The 27,220-nt window shown below is 42.3% G+C and overlaps 1 protein-coding gene across 4 annotated transcripts in view; it reads left to right on the plus strand.

Moving 5' to 3' along the window:
• The window catches only part of SPTBN1 (spectrin beta, non-erythrocytic 1), a 198,318-nt gene extending 171,113 nt beyond the window's left edge, over positions 1–27,205 (plus strand). For all 4 annotated transcript variants that reach the window (XM_027072443.2, XM_015074694.3, XM_053200601.1 and 1 more), the window contains 12 exons: positions 1,221–1,425; positions 1,808–2,182; positions 6,196–6,440; positions 7,619–7,757; positions 8,554–8,638; positions 10,191–10,387; positions 11,502–11,614; positions 12,301–12,364; positions 16,766–17,004; positions 18,228–18,401; positions 24,979–25,021; positions 25,884–27,205. In XM_027072443.2, the coding sequence (XP_026928244.1) occupies positions 1,221–1,425; positions 1,808–2,182; positions 6,196–6,440; positions 7,619–7,757; positions 8,554–8,638; positions 10,191–10,387; positions 11,502–11,614; positions 12,301–12,364; positions 16,766–17,004; positions 18,228–18,401; positions 24,979–25,021; positions 25,884–26,102 (2,098 nt within the window). In that variant the 3' untranslated portion in view covers positions 26,103–27,205. The remainder of the gene's footprint in view (positions 1–1,220; positions 1,426–1,807; positions 2,183–6,195; positions 6,441–7,618; positions 7,758–8,553; positions 8,639–10,190; positions 10,388–11,501; positions 11,615–12,300; positions 12,365–16,765; positions 17,005–18,227; positions 18,402–24,978; positions 25,022–25,883) is intronic.
• The last annotated feature ends 15 nt before the right edge of the window (positions 27,206–27,220 follow it).

Consider the following 27,220-nt stretch of genomic DNA (forward strand, 5'->3'; position numbering starts at 1 on the left):
AGGGTCTCTTATTCTGTCCCAATGCCAAAGGAAATGGATGACAGCATTGAGTAACTGGTGATGTAGGTCTTTGGGAAGCATTTTTAAAATAGACCCAACAGGTCTGTGCTGAATGGGAAGGGTGAACTATTACATTAGGAAATTGCTCTTGTGGTTTAAATATCTCTTGTGAGCCTAGGCCCTCTTGAAAAATTATTGGTGTCATGAGACAAAACTACCAATTGATTTGCATAAATACAAGTTATCAAAACCTACCCTTGGGTTGAAAGTCATCCAGTTTAGGAAAATGATGATGAGTTTGAGCAGGAGCGGTGAACAAGAATGCACAGACCTGTTAAATAATTGAGCTCCCACAAAGAGCAGGATGATACCGCTTCCTCACTCTTGCATGTCAAGTCCTTCAAGCACGTTGGGAATTACAGAAGATATGTGTGTGGTGCTTGCCAATTTTATACCATGTTCACAGGTTGACTTCAATGGCAGTTATCTTAGGCTTGCTATGTAACTGCCTTTGTAACTCAGGAAGAGAATCGGCTTTGTGTAGTAACTAAGGCAGGTTGAAGATGCAGTCAGTGGTGGCTGTGTTGGTGTAGGGGGTCCTTCATGTATTCATGATAGAAGTCCCAGGAAAGTGGCCTTCCTAGTCTCTAGGGACCGGCATCAAGAAGTCCTTGTCTCTTTGATTTCCTGTTACAAGACAGTCATGGGGGGGGGGGGGGGGGGCAGGGAGCTGGAGGGAGGGGGATGCAGTACTCCCAGGACCCACTTGACAGGAGTGGCAGGGGAGAGCATACACCCCAGAGAAGGTGGAGGTGTGTGCCAGACAGGGTTATCTTTTGTCCCTTAAGTAGCATGGTTCTTGAGAGAGGAAGATAGCTCCTGGATTTTTCATTAACTTGTAATGTCAAAGGAAATCCTGACTTAACAGAGCCAGCAGTGCAGAGAGTTAGGGTTTCTCCTCCTCGCCACCTCCCCCCATCATCACAGGATGGCCATCAGCCTTAATTACTGTTTTGTTTTTTTTTTTTATGTGTTGGCTCTTCATTACTCGTCAAATTTCAGAGTTTTATTTTTTAGGCCAAATAGGTGAATCGGAAGTTTCCTTTGAGAAATTTTATGTAAGATGTTTTCTTGGCATTTTCCCTTCACTTGTTTTCTCCCTGAAGAAAATTTGACATTTAAGGTCCTTTACCTGTTGCCCCTCCCACCCCCGTTTCCAGTGAGCGCATCAGCATGCGGCAGTCCAAAGTGGACAAGCTGTACGCGGGTCTGAAAGACCTGGCCGAAGAGCGGAGGGGCAAGCTGGACGAGAGGCACAGGCTCTTCCAGCTCAACCGGGAGGTGGACGACCTGGAGCAGTGGATCGCTGAGAGGGAGGTGGTCGCAGGGTCGCATGAGTTGGGGCAGGACTACGAGCATGTCACGGCAAGTACCCTGGGCAGAGCAGGGGTGGCCATGCAGGGTGCACTGGGCAGGGGTGCTTGCTTGACTGCTTATCTGTGAGCACATTGGACACCCTGGACTCAGATCAGAGGTCACGGGGTTTAGTTCCAGCTCAGCTTTTTATTGCCAGGCAAACTCTGACTTAGCTTGTCTGACCTCTCCATGCCTTTCTCCAGTAGTGAAAGGAGATGGAGCCAGGGCCTTGCTCTGCGACAGAGGGCAGGAAGGAAGCCTGATTTGAGTTTTAGAGCTAAGACCTGTGACATCACGCATATTGTTTCTTTCCAAAGGACATTCATGTGATCAAGAAATAAAATGTTCATAGTAGTCTTACCGATTTTTTTCGTGCTTATTCCTGTTTCAGATGTTACAAGAACGATTCCGGGAATTTGCCAGAGACACAGGGAACATTGGACAGGAGCGTGTGGACACAGTCAATCACATGGCAGATGAGCTCATCAACTCTGGTCATTCGGATGCCGCCACCATCGCCGAGTGGAAGGATGGGCTCAACGAAGCCTGGGCTGACCTCCTGGAGCTCATCGACACGAGAACACAGATTCTCGCCGCCTCTTATGAACTGCACAAGTTTTACCATGATGCCAAGGAGATCTTTGGGCGCATACAGGACAAACACAAGAAACTCCCCGAGGAGCTTGGGAGAGATCAGAACACAGTGGAGACCTTACAGAGAATGCACACCACGTTTGAGCATGACATCCAGGCTCTGGGCACTCAGGTGGGTTAGGGAGATGCCCATGGGTGGTGGGGAGCATCTTTGTGCATCACTGAGGATCTCTCTCCTTTCCTTGGCTCCTCAAAACATGCGTCAAAGAATTGCCCAAATTAAACACACACACACCTCTACACACACATTGTTATAATGCTCCATTTAGGAGAATTCAGTCCATAAAATTCTCAGTTTGACACATGTACAGACATTATTAAGTGAATATCCCCACAATTATAATAAACAAACCAGATGCACCTGCAAACATTTGCAAGTTATAGACCTTCTCAGCAAGAATTAGTACTATGTTAGTGTATTCACCCAGAATAATTTCTAAAATAATATCTTATTATTTTCCATCCATCAGGGTCTGAGTTATGTGTCTGGAAAGAGGGAAAACAAGAGTCTAATGCTTTAATATGCCTGGTCTCCCCACTGCCCCTGTCTGAAATGCCTAACACAAAGACTTTCTTTAAAAGATGTTTGACAAAGTGGTAACAGTATAGCAGTAAGAACTTATAGTATAATCATGCTTTAGTTCCCTCTCTAATCTCTGCACAGTGTCTTGTTCAGTCTTCTGACTTTTAGATGAAAAATAAATTGTATCTTTTTCTCCTAAACTTCATAGTTCTAAAAAAGAAGGCAGTTCTATTAAAGATACCAGCCCAGAGTAGATTAGGAGTTTTGTTCTTGTCTGTTAAGAGCACGTTGGTAGTCCAGGGCATGGATCGGCTAACTTCTTCCATAGAAGCGCAGATGGTAAATATTTTCAGCTTTGTGGGATGCATGGTCCCTGTTGCAAATACTCAGCGTGGCTATTGTAGCATAGGCTGCTCTAGACAATACGAAAATGAAGGAGCATGACTGTGTATCAGTGAATCTTTATTTCTGAAAACACATGGTCAAGATTTGACTATGGGCTTGACCCCTATCCAGTGCCATTGTCCTTACCATTCTTTGGTCTGCTTTGGGGTTTTCTCTGGAGGAACCACCTTTACCACCATTGTCTTCTCACCTACTAGAAACAGATCACAGTTTGGGTTGTGCATGGGGCTCCATGTATATTAAGTGACTTTAGCTTTTCCACCAAGGAGATAGAACGTATTGAGGAAATATTTGAAAATAGGTACATGGAGTGGCCGAGGGTCTGTATGAAGCAGAATTTAGGAGGGTCTACCATGTACCTTAAGCGTTTCCAATCTTTCCTTCAGAGCTGGAGGACTCCCCAGCTCTGTGACAACTTGTCAGCTTCACATTCAGAGGCTTTCATTGCACATGAGGTCCTGGAGCACCACGTGAATGAATGAGGATCCATAACAATGCAGTCTCACCTGTGTTTGGAGTAAGGCCCCCCGTAGAGGAGCAGATGCCAGTTTGAACCGGGCCTGCTGCTCTGTAGCACTGCAAGTTTAATTTACCTCTCTAGGCTTCCATTCCCTAATGCTTTGAGGATTGAGATGTTGTTTGCAAAAGATACGTCCCTGTGAGAGCTCTGTAAGTGTTCTCTGACTGGGAGAAGCTCTGAGATCCCTAGAGGCAGAGCTGGAACACATCTTACCAACAGGAGGTCTTTCCTCTGTACCTGTAAAAATCACTTAGTTTTAGAACTTCAGCAGACCCCAGAGATGATGGAGGTGCTCTCTTATTTTCTTCGTTAAATCCCTTCACCTTGTGAGACTCAGACTGATGAGGGTGCCCATCTCATCTTGAGGGTGGACAGGAGTACACTCCCTTGAGTCTTGAGAGTCTCCACCTCACGATACCTGCTGGATGAGGCCATTTGCATTTCTAATAGTATGCATGCCCCTTCTGCAAATGTCGACCCAATCCAGTTTATTGTAACAGAATCAGAATAGAGGGAAGGCACTTGGTGCAGGCTCCCAGAAGCCATTGGTGTTTCTTTCCTGGCCCTTTAACCCTCACACCGGCCCACTCCATTCTGCACTGGAGCCTTAGGACATTTGCATGCAGTGGTGGTCTTCAGTGTCTTCTTAAAGCAGTGGTTCATTTGTGTGGGAATTTTCACTTTTGCTATCCCTCCTCCACCTTGTTTTTTGTTCACTTGGTTGGTTTTGGATTGTTTTGTTTTAAAACAACCAGAGGCACAGGAAAAGATTTTGGGGTTTTGTTTGGGCTTTTTTAACTGTAGGGAAAGATTTGGTTAGTCATATAAGAAATTAGCTATTCAATAATTTCTTAGGAACTTGCTCATTGTAATTTGAATTATACCTGAGCCATAATTGTAGATTTGCAGAAGTCAGGATATGAAAATCAGATAATCAGGGAAAACAAACTTCACTGAATCTTTTGTAGAAATTTGTTTTTCTTAACCTCCCACCACCTAAAGTCCTTTTGTGTGGTCCGGGTCAGTATCTTCCTCCCTGAAAGCCCCAGTGTTGTCCATCCCTGCTCCTTTTCTCCCCACATACATCCCCAGGTGATACTGACCGGCATACTCCCCTCACAGACCTCTAAAGGCTCCTGCAGTCCTGGATGACAGTTGTCTGCGAACTTTGATTACATAGCCTCAGTAAATAAAGATTGAATGTCTATTCCCCCATATGTATGTATTTTTAATTAGATGTTGTATGCAGTACAGCACTACTAATGTGTAAGAGAAAAATCTACTTTTTCTTGTAAAAGCCTATCTCCATTCCATTCTCTCCTCAAAAGAAGGTGAAAGCTGATCCTTGTTTTCCCCCTTTATCACATAGAAAGTAGATATTAGGTGCACTGTCTGCACTTTGCTTTTTTGATAGAGCCATCATTCTGGAACACTTTTCATGTGTATGTAGGGCCTTTACTCATTCTTTTTCATGACTCTGGAAGAGCCTTATTAATGCAACCGGATTCTCACTGATGAACATTTATTTTCAGTCTTAGGCTTTTGCAGACACTACTACAATGAATGATGTATATTTCATTTCCTAAATGTGCATAACTCTATCCAGGATAAATTCCCCAAAGTGGACTCATATATCAGAAGGTACCTATGTTTGTAATTTTGATACATACTGCCCATGCCTTCTGCAGGAGCTGTAGACCGTTGTCCTATCACTCATGAATCAGCTCACTGGCAGAGACATCATCAGACTTGAATTTTTGCCAACTAATAGATGACAAATTCTAGTATCTCCATGGAGCATCTTTTCCTAATGCCCATTTGCATTTCTTGTTCTGCAAAGTTTTTATTGAAATATGGCTGGTGAAAATTTCACCTTCTTAGACATCATCAGTCAGCTTTTTTTTTTTTTTTAATTAATTGATTTTGAGAGGGAGAGAGTGTGAGCAGGATAGGGGCAAAGAGAAAGGGAGAGATAGAATCCCAAGTTGGCTCCACTCTGTCAGTACAGAGCCCAGTGTGGCTTGATCTCACAAACTGTGAGATCATGGCCTGAGCCAAAATCAAGAGTCAGATTCTTAGCCCCCTGAGCCACCCAGGTGCCCCTGCATCAGTCAATTTTTTGAGCTACGTTAGATTCTGTATTTTTGTTTTTCAAGCTGAACTGTCACATGTGAGCACTCTTACAAATAATTCATACGTTGTTTTCATGAGCAACATCACATAATAATGGAAAACTTGTTTTCAAAGTGAATTCTTCATGGCAGTTCCTATTTCATGATAAAAGTACCATCTGTACGCTGCAGGAACAGATTACATGCTAATTTTTTTTTTACTATATTTGAGTATGTACCTTGTGCTTTCTGTACTGTCTTTACATCCCAGGCAACCTCCAGTAGACCTAGCCAAGGTGTCCTGCCTAGAGACAGTTCTGTAGTATTTCACTGTCTCACCGTTTACGCTGAACTCAATAATCTAGTTCAGTACATTTATAGTGAACTTGATTTTTCCAATGTGGGTGAAATTGTGAGCCTGTTGGGATGCAGGGGCCCTGTTTTGACTTGGTGGTCCCATTAGTGGGCGGGCAGAACAGCATGTGGTGTGCATGAAGGGAGCAGTGGGGCAATGGAGAGAAGGCCCACCTGTCTGATCTGGCTCATTCCCCATCGTGGCTTTGCAGGTCAGGCAGCTGCAGGAGGATGCGGCCCGTCTACAGGCAGCCTACGCGGGTGACAAGGCTGACGACATCCAGAAGCGGGAGAATGAGGTCCTGGAAGCCTGGAAGGCCCTGCTGGATGCCTGTGAGGGCCGCAGGGTGCGGCTGGTGGACACGGGGGACAAGTTCCGCTTCTTCAGCATGGTACGAGACCTCATGCTGTGGATGGAAGACGTCATCCGGCAGATTGAAGCCCAGGAGAAGCCAAGGTAACCTTCGTGGCCTCCTGGGTGGGAGGAGATCCGGCTTCCTGACCCCAGGTGATTTCGAGAGAGATCTTCTCGGGAGAACCAGGGACCTCTGTGGAGAGCTTCAAGGCCAGAACAGGATTGGTGGCAGTTTGGGACAGCTTCCATTGCTTTAGCTGTCTCTAGCACACAGTTGCCAGGGAAACAGGGCACAGTATTTTCAAGCCCTCTATATGTCCCCATCCCCATGCTCCACACTCACTGCTGCCTTCCTGCTCTCTCTGGGCCTCATGCTTCAAGCAGCCATATGCCTTGGGCATGACTAGCTCTACTTCATCATTGGAATGAGATGGCTTTTTTTTGAGTTCTTTTTCTGTATCTGTTAGATTAAAAACCACTCTATCCCTTTTCATACATGTTACAAAAGATGTCTCTTATTCCTTACCATCTGCTTAAATGGCATCTTGAGATGATTATTTAATATTTGTTTGGGATCTTCTCTTTGGCCATGTTTGATGCAAAGCAGTGAAGAGAAGCTAATAGATGAACAGGCAGGTACATGCACAACTCCAGTTGACCCCTGCTAGCCCCACCCCCCAGTGTAATAGAGAAGAAATATTATTACTGTATGTATATATATGTACATATATATATATGTGTACACACACACACACACATATATATATATAAAAGCAGCTGTATTTCCCAGATCAGGACTTTAGGTTTTGATCCATGAGAAGTTCTCACAGCTCTACAGTTGTTGATTTCTAAGCTGGTTCCAGCTCTGGGTGCCTCTTTATGTCTCTGAATTAGGAGAGGATATATCTGCTGCTCTGAACATGTCCTGAACCTTTGGCACTAACCCATTAGGGTACAAAAGTTTGAACAGAAATCCAGTGGTTTTCCTGGCACCTGCCTGGAAACCTTTTTGAATTACTCAGGTGCTCACACACACACAGATGAGAGAAACCTTATTCTAAATGTTAGGTTTTATCACTGGCCCTGAATTAATCCATTATTATGCTTTAACTCAGTGACCCAGCCTAAGCTCAGACTGTAAATCAGACCTGAAAGTCATATTGTACCATTGTATATTGTGCTAGTGAACAGTTCCTTGAAATTGATGACGTATTTTGAAACCTGCACATTTATTTGGAAAACTTGATCTCCTAAAGGAGGTATTATTTGTCTAATTTTAGGGATGTATCATCTGTTGAACTATTAATGAATAATCATCAAGGTATCAAAGCTGAAATTGATGCTCGTAATGACAGCTTTACAACTTGCATTGAACTTGGGAAATCCCTACTGGCGAGGAAGCACTATGCATCTGAGGAGGTAGGACGCTGTTTGCTTTAGGGCCCTGGGGTGAGTGCAGCTGGTGTTAAGACATGAGATAACTTTCTATTGTGAGTGTGTATGTATGTATATATGCATGCACACACACACAGAGAAATATATATGTGCATTCATACATAGATATGCTTACATGTATTTCAAACTTCCTTGCTGCTCTCCTGTGTGTGTGGTATAGTTACACAAGAAGACTCTAGGCCCAGAGCCAATGAGTCTGGCACAGAAGACAATTTCTGAGGGCCCCAGGTTGGAGTTCCATCCTCTGTCACCTCCTCCATCAGTACTCACCCTGGGTGCCACTCCTTATCTGTCACATGTCCTCTAGGTCAGCTTGCTGTTAGTGGAAGGTTGCTAATTCCAGTTAGAGTGATGGTAATACAGGGGTAAATGATGAGTCAGCATGTGTGACCCACTTGATGAAAGGTTAGGTTGTTCTCTCAAAGAAGTCAGGGCTTTGCACCTCTCACTGTCCCCCTCTTCCTGAGTGTGTTTACCCTCCGGAGCTCCAGAATCTGGAGAGGGCTCAGTGCATTGTTGGCCTCCTCATGATAGCAGCTTTGGGTGGAGCCCAGCCTTCGTCTCAGTCCCTTCTGGAAGGCACATTGTCATGTTTTTCTCTCCAGTACACAAATTAACTGAGTAGTCCTTAGATACTCCCTGGCTTAGTAGTGGTCTCTACAGAAAATGTATTTTCTTCTTTGAAGTGGCCCATCAAGGGGAGGTTAGGAGGATGTGGTACAATCTGTTAAGCTGTCCCTGTTGTCCTTCTTTTCTCAAGATCAAGGAAAAGCTATTGCAGTTGACGGAAAAGAGAAAAGAAATGATTGACAAGTGGGAAGACCGATGGGAATGGTTAAGACTGAGTAAGGACATACTTAATTTTTCCATTCTTTTTGGGTGTCCATTGAAAGCATGCAAGTTTAGTTTCCTGTTTTAATTGATTTGATGTGATGTTATCACTTAATGATTTCTGGAGTTCTAAATACTTCTTCTTTAATGCCTTATTTCACCATTTCATGCTAAATATTTTTAAGTAGTTCCCTGTTCCCTGGGGTGTATTTATTACTGTTTATCCCATGATTGATCTCAGTGTTGTAAATGGGATTTGGGTGTTCTTTAGGAACAGACTGGAAATGACAACTCAGTATCCCTCTAGAAGAGTGCAGATTGAAGTCCCTTCCTCCTCCAGTTATCTTTAAGAGGAATTATTACTGCAGTCAAGAAGGTAGAGAGTTGGCCAGATTACCTCTTATATCTGGTGTTCTTAGAAGAAGGTTGGTAACTTAATAAACGCAACCAACTATAAAGGTTTTGCAGTGAGCTAGGCATTATTTTAAGTGTTTTATATATTTTTCTGCATTTATTCAAGTGAACCTCTGAGGTAGATTGTAATTTTCATCTGATTTTATAAAGGAATATGTGAGCTACCACAGAGTTTATAACATAGAGTATTGGGAATAGCATTTAATAATAGGTATGAACACTGAAGGTAGCCCAGCTCAAGCATTATTTGCCATACTTTGCCATTCTGCATGTGTGGGGCTCTGGGCTCTGTTCATGTACTAGAACCCCATTCTCAGACACCAAGGGTGCTCACTAGAAACAGAACCCAGGAGGCCTTTTGTAAAATGTGTATAAAATACCAAATGAAGGCACGTTACCCTTTGGGCTGGAGCCCTCTTTTGGAAAAGAAGTCCTGCTCTTGAACATTCTTTGGATGAGAATTTGGTCTATATGTTTTGAGAATGAGGAAAGCAGAAGCCTTAGCCCATATTGTCCCCACTTTCCAGAGTACTCCCCATATCCTTTCCTCCCCTCTCAGCCCCTCAAAATAAAACTTATAACTACCATCCCGGAAAGGGTGGTTGATGAATGCCTCCTTCATCACCCTAGTCTTTGTGTGTAGACTGAATTCCTTCAGGGCTCTGAGGCTTGTCTCACTGGTGTAGGGCTGAGTGAGTAGAGCATACCTTCTAGGCCTGCACTATTCTCTGTCCAATGTGGTAGCTACCATCCACAAGTGACTCTTGAGAGCTTGAAATGGAGCTGGTCCAAATTGAGAGGTGCTATAAGTATAAAATGTACATTGGATATCAAAGGCGTAAGGAAAAAACATTCCATCTCTCAATTTTTTTATACTGCTTATATGTTGAAATGATACTAGTTTGATATATTAGGCTGTCTAAAATATACTTCTTAATTTGACCCGCTTGTTATTAAATTTCATCAGTTTATTTTTTTATGTGGCTACAAGAAAAGTTAAAGTTGGATATGTCAGTCACGTTACATTTTTGCTGGACAGCACAGATTTAGACTATAGACTGGTTGTGTGGGCAGCTGCCACCAGAGGGCAGTGCCCTCCCTGATTGCCAGGTCACCCTGCTGGCCAGCACTCACTCTTGGTACTCTGTGCAGTTTTGGAGGTCCACCAGTTCTCACGGGACGCCAGTGTGGCCGAGGCCTGGCTGCTCGGACAAGAGCCATACCTATCCAGCCGAGAAATAGGCCAGAGTGTGGATGAGGTGGAGAAGCTCATCAAGCGCCACGAGGCTTTTGAAAAGTCTGCAGCAACCTGGGACGAGAGGTTCTCTGCCCTGGAAAGGCTGACAACGGTAAGTGACTGCTGGATGCCGGGGGTGCTTTGCTTGTTGGTTTCCATTGGCAGCTGCTTCTGTCTGCTCACCACCTAGACCAGAGAATTCATGTTATTCTGTTTTTAGAAACAGTGAGGACCTTCCTGAAATGGTTGTTCTCTTGATCCAGGACCTGGGAGACTATCCAGGACAACTACTCCCTAAGTTACTCCTGGATACCTAGATTTGTGATCACTTTTACGATAGCTACCTGCCGGGGAATTGATTGAGTGGGCTTTGCTTTTCTCTTTTGATCTGTTTTTCTTCTTATATCTCATGAAAGCTTTGCTTTGTAGGTGAGTTTGTTAGTCTTGCAGTTTTCTTCAGGTTTTCAGAATTAGAATTTCTGTCAAGTAATAGCTGGATCCCAAACCATTGAAAATTCTCCCCATTCCTGATCGTTTCTTCTGTCACCATTAAAATTAAAGCTTTACAATAGGGCTTACTCACTGGTATTTCCTCTCCTATGACACTTGTACTCCTGGTAGAAAGCTGATCCTTTATGGTGTACAAAAATGGTGTCTTCTTGGTTTCTACAGGTCTGGGGACTTAAAACATACCTGCATACTTTGTGTCAAATGGAATACTTTTAGTACGTACATACTGCTTATGGAATGGCTTAGTTTCAATTAGACTACCCTGTGGCTTTTGTTTATGTGTTATTTGGGTTTGAGCTGAACACAAATGCCTACCACAGCACAAGAAGCCTCCTTGAGATTTATTGTAGCTCTGTGTCTGGTGTTTGAGCTCTGATGGGAAGTAAACGTGGACGCTCACGCTCAGGTACTTTCTTCCTAAACGAAGTTGAAAGCTGCATAGTTGGTTTAGAAATTAAACCCATGTCCCAGGGGACATGCAAACCCCATGGATTAGGCCTGTGTGTCACACAGATCTCTGTTTGCAGTAGTTTGGGGTTGTAGCTGCAGATCCTGTGATCCCAGTGCCATCTTGCTGGATGTTAGAGTTTCTGGTTGTCCAGCGTGATCCAGTGTGGAAAACTCAGACAGGAGGGCTTTCTGGGTTCCTCTAGAACGCTTTCCTTAATTGGAGCAACGTTTGGGGCTCTGCTGAACATTATCGTGTTCTCTCTCAGTTGGAGTTACTGGAAGTGCGCAGACAGCAAGAGGAAGAGGAGAGGAAGAGGCGGCCGCCCTCTCCCGAGCCGAGCACGAAGGCTTCCGAGGAGATGGAGTCCCAGCAGCAGTGGTGAGTCATGGGCAGACTGCCCTCCTCAAGTCTTAGTTTCAGTGGCAAGTGAGGTTTGGAGAGCATCTTTTCTAAGCTTGTGCTATGCTAGGCCTTGCCACATGCCCTTCCTCTTAATTCTGTAGAGTACTTAGAATCCGTGCAGTCACCCCAGGATGACATTGGAGAACAGGGACTTATCCACAGTCACATTGCTACTGTGTAGGTGGCAAAAGTGGAGCGTGGACAGTGCTCACTCAACTGCCTGCACACGCACGCACAAACACACCCTCACTCAATATTTCCATGTGACTAAATGGATGGAGTGAACCACCCAGATTTCAGGCCAGTGATTATGTGGTGATACTTTTTGAATGCCCTTCACGTAAAGAACAGAAATTATTGTCTGTTTCTGAAAAGCTAATTATTGTGTTATGGTAAGAGCCCCATGCCAACCCTGAATGCTGCCTTTATTGGGGAGAAAAAGCATGCCTGTGGTCTTATTCTCTACCTAGAGTTGGTTTGGAACACTTGGGAAGTTCTTAAAAAGAAATTACGTTATGTAAAATGGGGTTGCGTATGTTTTCCTAAGAGAAAATCTATAATAAAGTTGACTGATGTTCTTCTCTCTCATCCTCTGTTTTTCTCCCTCTCCTCCCTCTCCCTCCCTTCCCTCCTCTGTCCTCCTTCCCCACTTTACCTAACAGGGATACCTCAAAAGGAGAGCAAGTTTCCCAGAACGGTTTGCCGACTGAACAGGGATCTCCACGGGTTAGTTACCGCTCTCAAACCTACCAAAACTACAAAAACTTTAATAGCAGACGGACAGCCAGTGACCAGCCGTGGTCCGGACTGTGAAGTTCACTACCATTTGTCAAGAACCACTCTTTCCAAATCCTGTTGGTTTGACCTTTTGGCTTCCACTTCACCCACAGTGTTAAAATTTTCCTTAATTCGTAGGCTTCCTTGGTTTCGTATTTGTTTGCATTTAATTCATGTTTATTTGGGTCTTTTAATGATGGATGCTCAGTTGCCTTAAAGCAACATTCTTAATTTTTTGTTTATTTATTGTGAGCTTTTTACTTTATTAAGATTTTACAGCGAAAGCCTTACTTGAGTAATTGAAATTAAATGAGATTACAGCAAAATGAAGAAGAAAACTAGAATCTGACAGGTATGACACATCCAGTTATACTAACAGGGTGCAATACTGCACTACACAGAGCCCCCTTTACAGATGTTATTAACCTGCAATAGTTGAATAGGAACTAGGAAGACTGGGATAAGAGGAAGGAGACTCTTAGTACTAAGATTAAAACTGTAAGTCACCTGTGTCACATTCCATGAAGGATGCCTTTATTCATTGAAAATGAGCAAGGAAGAAAAGGGGGGTGTGGTTGGATCTACTTGGGAAGCGCTATTAATTTTAGGTGCAGAATCTGAAATGATTTTGAGACCCTTGGGTTATTTATTTTTCCAAATGAATTCCTCTCATTTTTTTCTGCCAAGACCTGAATTGAGACTTCTAGGCTTACTTGCAGCAAATAACGCAGCCAGCCTCAGGAGTGAAGTGCCTTTTGACCTCTGCCGCGCCCCCCACGTCTTGATCACTGTCGGCACCACCGTGACGCCCAATGTGGCGGGTGGCAGCGGCTCTCAGCATGTTTCGGAAGCCTGCCTCTCAGACTTCCAGGCCTCTTCATTCAGTTGATGACTTCAGGGTGTCAGACCGTTTAAGTTTTTCAAACAAACAGAACAGAAGCCTTTCTGGTTCACCCTGATTACTTGAACCATGAATGTGGTGGACCACCCCTAGGAGCCATTGGACACCGCTTGGCTTCAGGAGTAATTTTAGTGTCTGTGTAGACAAATTTCGTTGTATGTCTCATATGGATCTTCTCATTTATTTTTCATTTTCTCACGATCTTTTGTGGAGTTCTCCAATAAGGAGTCTTTTAGGATGGCATTTATCAGACCACCAGCAGGGATTGAATATGTTTTAACATAAATTCTATTCCTTAGGAATAAAAGCTTATGAAAGAGGGGATTTCCTGGTACTGATAAAGACAGAACAGAACCAAATCCATACTACATCAAAGCCTTGTGAGACAGTCACTTGCTCATTTGCCATATTTAGATGTTAGTGAAATCAGAAACCTGTTTTGATATGTGTTTTCCATGAGTTAAGTCTGATTTGTCTTTTCATTTCATGATGCATGTCTTTTTTTTTTCTTTTGTCAGGATAACATCATATAGCATCTTGTTTGTTTTTCCTTATTTCTATGTACATATCTATCTACTTGTAACTGTAGATGGGTATATAGATAGATGCCAAGCTTCTTATGTTCTGGGGGTAGTGTGCACCATTATTGGGTCTCTGCCTTAAACACACCAAAATTCATTTTAGAAAAAACTACTGCTTTATCTTTTGGTCATTAGGGAGCCCTGATGTGTGTTTCTGGCTCCAAATTCTGTGTGTCATTGATCTATATGTATATATGTGATGTTTCATATATATATATATATATATATATATATATATGTTTAAATTTTATATCATCTGGAATAACACCCAATTTTATGCTTTTTTGTATTCAGAAGACAAAAAAAGGAAAAAAAAAAGAAACCACGTAAGCACAGAGAAGGAGTGCTATGATGTTTTTGGCATTTGTTCTCATGCCTATTTTTATCTAGATTTTTAAATTTGTAGTTTGCCAGAACAAATTTTTTATTATAATGGAAAAAAGAAAAGCCTTTTCATTCTTTTGAGTTGTGGTGCAGAGACTCAAGTTAATGAACTTGAAAATAGTGTTGCTTCATGCACTTAGAAAACCAATCAGGTGTTTCTTGTGCTACTAGTTGTCACGTTGCATTTATGCTCATTCACCTCCTGATTTAAAGATCTCAGGTGTACCCAGCCACTAAAGCACTCTGGACTAATCGCTAAAGAGAAGCAATGTGGGGGGGTGGGGAGCGTGGGGGGGGGGCGAGTCACATGTATGGTCATAGTGCTATGATTTGCTTTTGATGTTTGTCTCTAGTGATGTGTTGTCTGTTGGCATGCTTCAGCACATGTCCATTAAAATTCATTTTGTTCCTTTTATTTCCCTTGTTTTCTTGGTTTAGTGATTCATTTGCATAAACATTAATTATCTCTGCATACTGGTTTGGGGTTTTCTCTTTCCTTCTAACTCTAAAGAAAAAAATTTTTGCTGCAGAATTTCCCCCAGAAGAGGCTTCCCTGGCCTTCACCTACCTTGAAGTCTGACCAAATGCTATAAATGTTAGCCTTTTTTCAGCAAATGCTACTCCGTCCAGGTCACTGCTGTCACTAGCAGTTTCTAAGTCACAGCTGCAGCACTAATTTTTTTTAACCTGGTTTCTATACACACTAACCTTATGTTTCCCTGGACTCACCTGGCACAGGCCTTTCAGACCAAACTCACACTTCCTTCCCATCAGAAGTCTCCTGAAATTCCACACTAGAACAGATTTGTCAACTTCAAAATCCATTCACTTTCTTTGGACTCAGGGTTTTGTTTTTTGGTTGTTATTTCTCTTCCTGCATCTCTCCTTTAAAAGTGAAAGAAAAGAGAAATATTTAAATAGCCTGTCGCTCATAAGCACGCGTCTACAGGGTGTCACGAGACCAGGATAATCACACGTACACCCCCTCTCCCCGTGTCTTCCTGCCCTAAGACTCCATTTTCCACATTGCTTTGTGGGTAAAGGGTTCCGGTCACAAACACCCTTAAATTGCAAAGCCTTTCGTCTCACCCTAAACCCTGATGGTGGCAGTGATAGTTTGTGTATGTGGAATAGAAACTCCTGACTCCTACCCAGCCACGTAGATAGAAGACCTGAATGAGCGATCCAGTTCCTGAGAGTTGACATATCTGAGTGTTGAAGGCAGTGGTGGTCGTTCTACCATTTATCCTGCTGAGGTTGTTGCTGCTAACTTGTCATTTTGGTTCTGGGCAGCAGTGGTGGGGGACGTATCTAATGAACGTTGCCATTGACACCTCCATGTTTGTCCGTGTACAAGGGGTGCAGGTTGTCTGTAATCCACTAAAGCGTCAGCCACACCCAGCTTTAGTAACTTGCTAATCCCATGCCCTGGGTGTACCCGCCGGGGGCCGCGACAGTTAATGGTACACAGTTGATGGTACACAGGCTGAAAGCGATAATGAACCAAGACCCTACTGCATTTCCAAAGCCGAAAAGCCCTGAGGGTTACAATATAAATGAGCTTGGGAAGGAACAGCTCCCGAAGACGTCTCCAGCCTGCCGGTCAGAGCCGCGGGAAGCCTGGCTGTGTCTGGGCTTTCTCGTCTCAGTGCAGCAAGGCACCGTGATCAACCAACACGTGATGGGGAAGGCCCTGGTTCTGTCTGTGTTTGGGGGTAAATAGCCGTGTGGTGTTGAGTGACTGTGATTGGCTTTTCCAGCTCCTTTAACACAAACTACAACCCACTCACGATACAACTCCGGCAGATGTGGTTAAATTGATGTTTGTTGACTTGCCTCATTTCCTTCCAGCTCTTAAGTTCCAAAATCTAACTGGGATGGTAGATGTGAAATGCATGATTGTCATCCTAATTTCTGCATGTGTTTATGATGATGTGTTGAGGGGTGGGGGAGGAGAGTCAGAGAGCATTTTCAGAAACCGGAGGTCTTTCCTTGTCTTACTCTGGGGGAATGCTGTGTAGTTCTGATAGAGTTGTCTGTCGACCTGTTTGTGAATGCCCTTTCGCTTCAACTTCCAGCTCTTCTGGTGACGTCCTTGGTTGTAAGGTGGCTGCTGTATAACGTCCACTCTCTCATATTTAATATGTGTGATTGTTCCTGTTGTCCTTTTGTTTTAAAGTAACCACAAGAGGAAATGATCTGAGTTCCATTAGAGAAAATGGATTGATCAGAGGAGCAGAGTGCAGTAAAACTCATCCTGGCATTTCGCTTTTCTCATCTTCCCATAAGCGGGCAGGCATTAATCCCTTCCCACCTTCTAATGTCCTTGGTGTCCAGCTGGCTTTGTGGGATGTTGCAATGGTTTTACTGTACTGCCTCGATCTGTGCCAGGCATTTATACACAGCCACGTGTGCGAGTCAGAGCGTATGTGGTCGCCCCTGTGGCTCACGGGGTTAGCTGAATGGCCTCTCCGCTGTCCCTAGATGGCAGAAGCGGTGGACACAAGCGAAATGGTCAACGGCGCCGCAGAGCAAAGAACAAGCTCAAAGGAGTCTAGCCCCATCCCCTCCCCCACGTCCGACCGCAAAGCCAAGACTGCCCTCCCGGCCCAGAGTGCCGCCACCTTGCCGGCCAGAACCCAGGAGACGCCTTCGGCCCAGATGGAAGGCTTCCTGAATCGGAAGCACGAGTGGGAGGCTCACAATAAGAAAGCCTCAAGCAGGTAACAGCAGCAAAGGCTAAGGCAGTAAGATGGGAAATCAGCCCATTAAAGAAAGAGGCATCCACTTGCATGTTGAATTGGGGGGACAGGGGGTTGCTTGTGAAGTCCATTTGTTCTTGGCTTCCTGGGCGTCACGTTTTTCTTAGGGCTGACATTGGAAGTTGGGAGGAGAGTGCTTATTACTCACTTAATAATAATAAGTGCTTCTTATTCACAGAAAGAAGGTTAGTTAAGTGTGCATAAGAATTGCAAAAAAGGGGCCTTCCTAGTACTTCCTGAGAAGGAATGTGCTACATGGAGGCTGGGGAATCTTCCTTAAAGTGAAGTGTTCTTTCTTGTGAGATTTTTCTTAAGACATTCATTTCCCCAGATATATCTCCCTGTCGGTGTTTATATTCACTATCTCCCAATAAACCCTACTTTTATTATTTTACGGATAAGGAAATGGAGGTTCTGTGTGTTTAAAAAAGCCCACTCTTTAGAAACCTGGTAAATGGCATTAGCTGGGGTGAAATTCCTATCTGACTCCAAAGCCAGTGTGCTTAACCAGTAAATCATTCTGCCTGAGACCACCTTTTACAGTTGTATAGGTCCAACATTAGACCAGGAAATCCCATCTAAGCTGCCATCCACATTGAGTACAACATAAATTTATATGTTAATATAGGTAGGTGGCAGTAAAGTAACTTCTGATAAAATCAGTAAATCGTGACAGTTTGTCATATCGTGGCGGGAAAGGCCATCCTTTTCTGATTCATCCCGAGTTTCCACATGTGCTAATGGCTCTGGATTTGCCTCCCTGTCACATCGCCAGGCCACATCAGGATTAAAGCTGAGGTCCTGGAGGAGCTGCTTAAGGACCGGCATGTTTCAAATGAGAAGCCTTCCCTGTACAGCATCACCACAAGAGGATAGTACAGCAGAGAGTATCCACACCAGCAAAAAATCTTTACCATCAGAGCCAAGAGTATTTTTTTAATAGAAGAGGGTACCGTGTTTTTCCCCAGACTCTGAGAAACACCTACCACTGTACCAACGTGTACACTGTCCCAGTGGCCCACGGAGGAATTTTGTTCCATGGTTCAGTTTTAGCAGAATTTAGGAAAGGCTTTTAACAGTGGGTCACATCACATTGTGTGTGGATTGTTTTCATGTTAATCAAATTCTTAATTCTTTAAGGAAGTGTGGTCTAGAACCTTGACGTTTCTTTCTTTACTGCTCAGGTCCTGGCACAATGTTTATTGTGTCATAAATAACCAAGAAATGGGTTTCTACAAAGATGCAAAGACCGCTGCTTCTGGAATTCCCTACCACAGCGAGGTCCCTGTGAGTTTGAAAGAAGCCATCTGTGAAGTGGCCCTTGATTACAAGAAGAAGAAACACGTGTTCAAGCTAAGGTGAGAGGTGCTGCATTCCTTGGTTCCCAAGAGTAATGCCCCTGTTTATTTTCACTCTGGGGGTTGGTTTTACTAGGCAGATACTGCGATCAGTCAGTTCCTTCTCTCTGCCATTAGAAGAAAATAAAAAAACACCAATGTGGAATACTACATGGCAATGAGAAAGAATGAAATATGGCCTTTTGTAGCAACATGGATGGAACTGGAGAGTGTTATGCTAAGTGAAATAAGTCATACAGAGAAAGACAGATACCATATGTTTTCACTCCTGTGTGGATCCTGAGAAACTGAACAGAAGACCATGGGGGAGGGGAAGGGGAAAAAAAAAAAAGGTTAGGGAGGGGGCCAAAACATAAGAGACTCTTAAAAACTGAGAATAAACTGAGAGTTGATGGGGGGTGGGAGGGAGGGGAGGGTAGGTGAGGGATATTGAGGAGGGCACCTGTTGGGATGAGCAAATTGGTTGGAAACCAATTTGACAATAAATTTCATATTAAAAAAAAAAAGAAAAAAAACACCACTGAACCTAGTGCCAATTTGGCACATGTCTCAGTTTGGATCTTTAGGGACTGTGGCCAGTCACCGGCCTCCCTGTGGTTAATGGCACAGCTCGACCTTGAAGAAAACAGCTTTGTTTTGATAAGCTAGAACTTACTGTCTCCTAAGACAGGGTGAACTGTTCACATCTCACAATTTAAGGGAAGCTTAGAAAAATAGTTTACCCATCTTTGAAGCTTATCCAGACCCAGGAGATGCTATTCTTTGCTCAAGAGCTAGCTAGAGGTGGGTCAATTGAGTCATCCTCGAGCCAGATGGAGACAAGTAGGAAGCACATGTTTAGGACTGGGTGTCCGTGCTCCCCTGACTTGTCCAGCAGATGTTCTAGCTGATTCTGGTAACATCTAGTTCCAAGTGTCTTTAGCTTGTAGAACACACACCTGTACTCCCCACAGAGTGGATCCAAGCTTAGAAGTTTTTCTTATACTGGGAAATGGACAGAAAAATCATTTTATCCGCTAGAAAGTAAACATGGTAGTGGTTACAATTTTAATTAGTTTAATACTAATATGATCTATTGCCTTGGGACCTGAAAAGCTTTGGTCTTCAGTTCTGCATTTCTGTCCTGTCAGTTGGAATAGGCTGAAGACTGCAAATGAGAGTCTCAAAGGGTGTGACTTCTTCAGCTCTTTCAAGGAGCACTGGAGGCAGGCTTTTCAGAACTTGGAACGTTTACACTCTGTAAGACAAGGCGCAGACAGCCTGGCTCCCTGGCTGCCTCCCTCCCCCTTTGTTCTCCCTTGATGCAGGTTCAGAGAGTTAGCATATTGGCAAAGGGTACTTACCCTCCCCACCCCACCCCACCCCTCAGGATCACTCCTTCTGTACCTCAGTGAAGTGAATGAGTGAGCCCTCTAAACTAGTGACTTTTCCGTATCAGGGATGGCCTTGTATGGACAGTTTCTTTTACTATGTACCATAGAACAAGAGAAATCTAGATCTTTTATTTATGTCTATTTAAAAACTCTGGTATTTATAAATTGGGGGATGCCAGCTCTATAGCAGAATTTCAAAAAAGAATCATAATTTTTTTAATCCCAGTATAATTAACAATACAGTGTTTTATTAGTTCCAGGTGTACAGTGTAGTGATTCAGCAATTCTATATACATATATTGCTCACTGCTCCTCACGATAAGTGTCCTCTTTGTCTCCTTCACCTCTTTCATGTGTCCCCCCACCTACCTCCCCTCTGATAACTATCGTTTTGTGGTCTATAGTTAAGAATGTGTTTCTTGGTTTTCCTCTCTATTTTTTCCATTTGTTCCATTGTTTTGTTTGTTAAATTCCACATATGAGTGAAATCATATAGTATTTGTTTTTGATGTATTTCACTTAACTTTATATTTTGTAGGCCCATATATGTTGTTGCAGATACCAAGATTTCATTCTTTTTTATGGCTGAGTATTACTCCATGGTGTGTGTGTGTGTGTGTGTGTGTGTGTGTGTGTGTGTGTGTGTGTATAAATACATATAGATCACATCCTCTTTATACATTCATCTATCGATGGGCACTTGGGTTGCTTCCATACTGTGGGTATTGTAAATAATGCTACAGTAAACATAGGGGTGCATATATCTTTTTGAATTAATGTTTTCTTTTTCTTTGATTAAATACTCAATAGTGGAATTACTGAATCATGTGGTAATTCTATTTTTAATTTTTTGAGAAACCTCCATACAGTTTATCACAGTGGCTGTACCAGTTTGTATTCCTGCCAACAGTGTGTGAGGATTCCTTTTTCTTCACATCCCCATCAACACTTGTTGTTTCTTGTGCTTTTGATTTTAGCCATTCTGACAGGTGTGAGGTGATATCTCACTGTAATTTTGATTTGTATTTCCCTGATGACTAGTGATGTTGAGCGTCTTTTCATGTGTCTGTCCATCTGTATGTTTTCTTTGGAAAAATATTCGTGTCTTCTTGCCATTCTTAATTGGATTATTTTGGGGTTTTTTGGTGTTCAGTTGTATAAGTTCTTGCTGTGTTTTGGATTACTAACCTTTTATCGGATATGTCCTTTGCAAATATCTTCTCCCATTCCATAGGTTCCCTCTTAGTTTTGCTTATTGTTTGCTTCCTGTTCAGGAGCTTTTTATTTTGATGAAGTCCCAATAGTTTACTTTTGCTTTTGTTTTCTATTACCTCAGAAGACATCTCTATAAAAATGTGGCTATGGCTAATATCAGAGAAATTAGTGCCTATGCTCTCTTCTAGAGTTTTTATGGTTTCAGGTCTCATAGTTAGGCCCTTAAGCCATTTGGAGTTTATTTTTGTGTATGGTATAAGAAAGTGGTCCAGTTTCATTCTTTTGCACATTACTGTACAGTTTTCCCAACACCATTTGTTGAATGAACTTTTTCCCATTGCATATTCTTGCCTCCTTTATCAAAGATAAATTGACCATATAATTGCGGGTTTATTTCTTGGTTTTCTATTCTGTTCCATTGATTTTGTGCCGGTATTTTTGTGTCATACTGTTTTGATTACTACAGCTTTGTAATGTATCTTGAAATTTGGGATTGCGATATCTTCAATTTTTTTGTTTGTTTGTTTGGTTTTTTTTTGCTTTCCAAGATTTCTTTGGCTACTCAGGGTCTTTCATGGTTCCACACAGATTTCAGGATTATTTGTTCTAGTTCTGTGAAAAAATACTGTTGGTATTTTGATAGAGATTGCATTAAATCTGTAGGTTGGTTTGTATAGTATGGACATTTTAACAGTGTTTTCCCCAGTCCATGAGCCTGGAACATCTTTCCATTTGTTTATGTCATCTTTAGTTTCTTTCATCAGGGTTTTATAGTTTTTGGAGTCTTACACCTCCTCGGTTAAGTTTATTCCTAGCTATTTTAATTATTTTTGGTGGAATTGTAAATGGGACCTTTTTCTTAAGATTTTATTTTTAGGGGCACCTGGGTGGCACAGTTAAGCATCCAACTCTTGATCTCGCTCAGGTCATGATTTCACAGGTTCGTGAGTTTGAGCCTCGTATCAAGCTGTGCATTGATGGCACAGAGCCTGTCTCTTCTCTCTGCCCCTCCCCTGCTTACGTGCACACTTGTGCTCTCTCTCTCTCTCTCTCTCTTTCTCTCTCTCTCAAAATAAGTAAACTTAAAAAATTTTTTAAAGATTAGATTTTATTTTTAAGTAATCACTACACCCAACGTGGGGTTGGAACCCACAACCCTGAGATCAAGAGTCACATGCTCCACCGACTGAGCCATCCAGGCACCTCAGGACTGTTCTCTTAATTTTTCTTTCTGCTACTTCTGTTCATGTATAGAAATGCAATATATTTTTGTATATTGACTTTTATATCTTGCAACCTTAGTGAATTTGTTTATCAGATCTAGTAGTTTTTTGGTGGCGACTTTAGTGTTTTCTATATATAACGTTGTCATTTGCAAATAGTGACTGTTTTACTTTTTCCTTATCAATTTGGATGCCTTTTATTTCTTTTTGTTGTCTGATTGCTGTGGCTGGGGCTTCTAGTACCATGTTGAATAATAAAAGCAGTAAGAGTAGACACCCTTGTCTTGTTCCTGACCTTAGGGGGAAAACTCAGTTTTTCCCCCTTGAGGATGTTGTTGGCTGTGGGATTTTCATAGATGGCCTTTATTATGTTGAGGTATATTCCCTCTCACTTTGTTTGTTTTGGTTTTGTTTTTGTTAAGTAGGTCTCATACCCAGCGTGGGGCTTGAACTCACGACCCTGAGTAAAGAATTGTATGCTCTACCACGAACTGAGCCAGCCAGGCGTCCCTAAACCTACTTTTGAGGGCTTTTGCTGCATCTATTGAAATAATCATGTTTTTCATCTTTTTTTCTTGTTGATGTGATGTATCACCGTTGATTGATTTGCAAGTACTGAACCACCCTTGTAACCCAGGAATAAATCCCACTTGATTGCAGTGATTTTTTTTTTTAATGCATTGTAGATTTGGTTTGCTAATATTTTTTTTAAGTTTTTTATTTAAGTAATCTCTGCACCCAACATGGGACTCAGACTCACGACCCCAAGGTCAAGAGTCCAGTGCTCTTCTGACTGAGCCAGCCAGGTACCCCAACGGTTTGCTAATATTTTATTGAGGATTTTACATCTATGTTCATCAGAGGTACGGTCCCATAGTTTCTTTTTTTGTAGTATCTTGATCTGGTATTGCTATCAGGGTCATGCTGGCCTCATAGAATGAATTTGGAAACTATCTTTCCTCTTTTATTTTTTGCAATAGTTTGAGAAGAATAGGTATTAACTCTTTAAACGTTTGGTCGTTTGGTTGAGGAGCAGCTGGGTGGCTCAGTCACTTAGACTTCTGATTTCGGCTCAGGTCATGATCTCATGGTTCATGAGTTTCAGCCCCACTTCGGGCTCTGTGCTGGCAGCGCGGAATTCTCTTTCCCTCTCTCTGCCCCTCCCTGCTCACTTGCTCGCTCTCTCTCCCTTTCTGTCTCCTTATCTCCCTCTCTCTCTCAAAATAAATAAATAAACTTTTAAAAAGTTTTTAAAAATAGTAAGTGCTTGGTCGAATTCACTTGTAAAGCCATCTAGTTCTGGACTTACGTTTTGGGGAGTTTTTTGATTACTGATTCAGTTTCATTGGTGGTAATCAGTCTATTGAAATCTTCTATTTCTTCCCGATTCAATTTTTGGACGTTATATGTTTCTAGGAACTAACCCATTTCTTCTAGGTTGCCCAGTTTTGTTGGCATGTGAGTTTTCATAATATGCTTTTATAATCCTTTGTGCTTCTGTAGTGTCAGTTATTTCTCATGTTTTATTTCTGATTTTGTTAATTGAGTCCTTTTTTTTTTTAATGAATCTGGCTAAGGATTTATCAATTTTGTTGATCTTTCCAATGAACCAACTCCTGGTTTCATTGATCTCTCATATTGTTTTTTTAGTTTCTTTTTCTTTTTTTTTTTTTTTTTTCCTGCTCTTTTATTTCCTTCCTTCTATTACTGGTTTAGGGTTTTGTTCTTTTTCTAGCTCCTTTAGGTGTAAGATTAGGTTGTTTAAGATTTTTCTTCCTTGTTTAGTGAATTCTGTATTGCTGTAAACTTCCCTCTTAGAACAGCTTTTGCTGCATCCCAAAGATTTTGGACCATTGTGTTTTCATTTTCATTTGTCTCCCCCATTTCCTCTTTGATTTCTTGTTTGACACATTAATTGTTGAATAGCATGTTATTTAATCTCCATGTATCTGTGTTCCTTCTAGATTTTTTTTTCTTGTGATTGATTTCTAGTTTCATAGCATTGTGATCGGAAATGATGTATGATATGACTTTGATCTTCTTTAATTTGTTGAGACTTGTTTCGTGGCCTAATATGTGATCTTTTCTGGAGAATATTCCATGTGTACTTGAAAAGAATGTGTATTCTACTGTTTTAAGATGGAATGTTGTGAATATGTTAGATCCATCTGGTCTAATGTGTCATCCAAGCCAGTTTTTCTTGTTGATTTCCTGTTTGGATGATCTGTCCATTGATGTAAGTGGTGTGTTAAAGTCCCCTACTGTTATTATATTACTATTGATTACTTCCTTTATGTTTATTATTAACTGCTTTATGTATTTGGGTGCTTTCATGTTGGGTGCATAAATATTCATAATTGTTACATCTTTTTGTTGGATTGTTCCCTTTATGGTTATGTAATGAAAGGACTTAGAATTTTTAAAGCATTTTCTCTTAAATTCAGTGTAGAGCAATGATTCAGGTGCTCCTTTGTCACAGCAAAGCCAGATGTTGATTGTTTTGGGGGCATTTTTTATCCTTCCAGTGGATTGAAACATTAAGTTTTGTGTATATTATATTGGCCCAATTATATAGCTTCTTGATGTTGAAGGTGCTGTTGCTCGGCCTTTGTGGGTCCTGGGCACAGCTGGTGATGTATGCAGAGCTCTGATGGGCAGTTCTGGTAGGATTCCAGTGGCCTGCTTATATCCACATAGGTTTTGGGAATTGAGGGTTTTGTTTCTTCCTAAGTCAAATTGTGACTGACTTCTTCCTTCAATTTACAGACTAAATGATGGCAATGAGTACCTCTTCCAAGCCAAAGATGATGTAAGTTTTTAAGATTCATTTCTCTCTGTAGTTAGGTATTTGCAAGTATTTATTGGCATGATAAGCTTTATCTACAGTGTTCCATATAGAAGTAATGATCAGCCATGGCTTCTGTCATCTGGTCTCCACAGTCACTAACAACAGGAAGCTGTTTGGTTCCCCTTATATCTCTAGGGGGCAGTGAATGGCATCTCACTGTGTCTTTGCCTGTCAGGAGAGCTAGTACCAGGACCCTGAAGTTGACAGTGGAAAATCTCCCCCCACCTAACCCCCCAACTCCCCTTGCAGTGGATGAGGCACAGTGAAGTGTTTCCAGGACCGGATGTGGATCCTGAAGTCCAGTCACAGGGCCTCCCTGCTGCACTCCACCACCTCTACCTGACCATTCCATGGTTGTACCCCTCCTTGCAGGGAGAGAAGGTCTGCTGACGGAACCACAACATGGGCAGTGCTTTAGATTTGAAAAACCAACTTCTGTTAAATTTATGCAGGCTTGTATATCAAATATATTTCATTTTTTTAAAAAAAAGTAAAAGAAGAAGGAATTTATAGAGGTGGGAGCTGACACCCCCACCAGTGGAGACCCGTCTTCTCATTCCTCCACGTTTGTAGGTCCACATACTAGAATGGTGACTTCTGAAGGATACTGTAAACCGAGTTCTCAGGAGAGCTGAACCGTGTTCACTCTGCGCAGGCCTCTTTGGGAACTGCTTGCTTCTCAGTTAGCTAGGAGCCCCTGTTGGCCAGATGCACTGTTCCCAAGCTTTCCTACCAACGGAGGCACACTGGTGGGGCAGGTGGAGCAAGAGCATTTCGAGCCCACCTCTCTTACTTGAGTCTCACCTGTGCCTCCTTTGTCCAGGAGGAAATGAACACCTGGATCCAGGCCATCTCCTCCGCCATCTCCTCTGATAAACACGAGGTGTCCGCCAGCACCCAGAGCACGCCAGCATCCAGCCGGGCACAGACCTTGCCCACCAGCGTTGTCACCATCACCAGCGAGTCTAGCCCTGGCAAGCGGGAGAAGGACAAAGAGAAAGACAAGGAGAAGAGGTTCAGCATTTTTGGCAAAAAGAAGTGAACTCCTTTCCTTCACCTCCTGCCCTTCTCTTACCTTTTCAGTGAAACTCCAGCATGCAAGCTCAGAACCAACACATTACTCTCTGTGCCTAATGTTCTTCAATGTGGTTGATTTTTTTTTTTTTTTTATTTATAGAGCATTTCTGGGGGGTGGGGGAAATATACCTAAACACTTTATCTCCAAGTTACAAAAGTTTGAGGTGCAGAGGGAAGACCAGATTTTTTTTAATGAAATTCTATAGATTAGATCTCAATATTTAAACTGTTCCTCAATTTTGTGAGGCTGCGTTGGAAATAACCCGCCTCTAGTGCTGTTGGTATGCAAGGCAGCGGTGCTTAAACAATATTCCTGTGCTCACCAGAGACAAAATGTACCAATTTCCTGACACCATTCTCTTCCATTTATTTCCAGTGATTACCTTGAGTCTTGACTTATTAGAAGTGCCCACGACGGGTCTAACCTTGAGTAAACAGATCGTGTATTATGATCTCGCTGCAGCCACAGTGCAGCTCCGTGTTAAATCTACAGACCAAACCGTTTGTATCTGGCATCACTTACTAACACATGACATGCGGCTTTTCTGCATCAACTGCAAGGACAGTTAAGAATGTCGGTATACCGGTATACGAGAAGGAATAGAAAACTGATACTGTTTTAAATAATCTGTAATTTCAATTTTTTTTTTTTGCTGAAATACATTATATTGTATGTTTGAGATAATTCTAGTACAAAGTATAATAAAACTAGATGTATAATAAACCCTTTAAATCATTGGTAAGTGTACAAGTGGAACTGAAGCATTTACTGGACAAAGTAATGTTACTCTAATGGTTACTTGCTCGTGTGTTGCCACACTGTGTTATAATTTGCTTCATTACCTTGCTATTTGATACATAGTGTGCATTTCTTTGTCACTGTAACGATTGTAATGACAAATTTTCATCTTACTGCACAATCAAAATGGCATTGATAGGAATGAACTCCAGAGGCTGGGCCAGAGCAGGGAGGTGGTCGCTCAGGCCTGGCACTCAGTCGTATGACCTGTACCTCTCAACTTTTGCCCTGTTAAATATATGCTATGTCATTAAATGCTTTTAAATCTAGCACGGTGGGTAATT

Source organism: Acinonyx jubatus, chromosome A3 (genome assembly GCF_027475565.1).
Source record: "Acinonyx jubatus isolate Ajub_Pintada_27869175 chromosome A3, VMU_Ajub_asm_v1.0, whole genome shotgun sequence".
Taxonomy (NCBI): Eukaryota; Metazoa; Chordata; class Mammalia; order Carnivora; family Felidae; genus Acinonyx; species Acinonyx jubatus.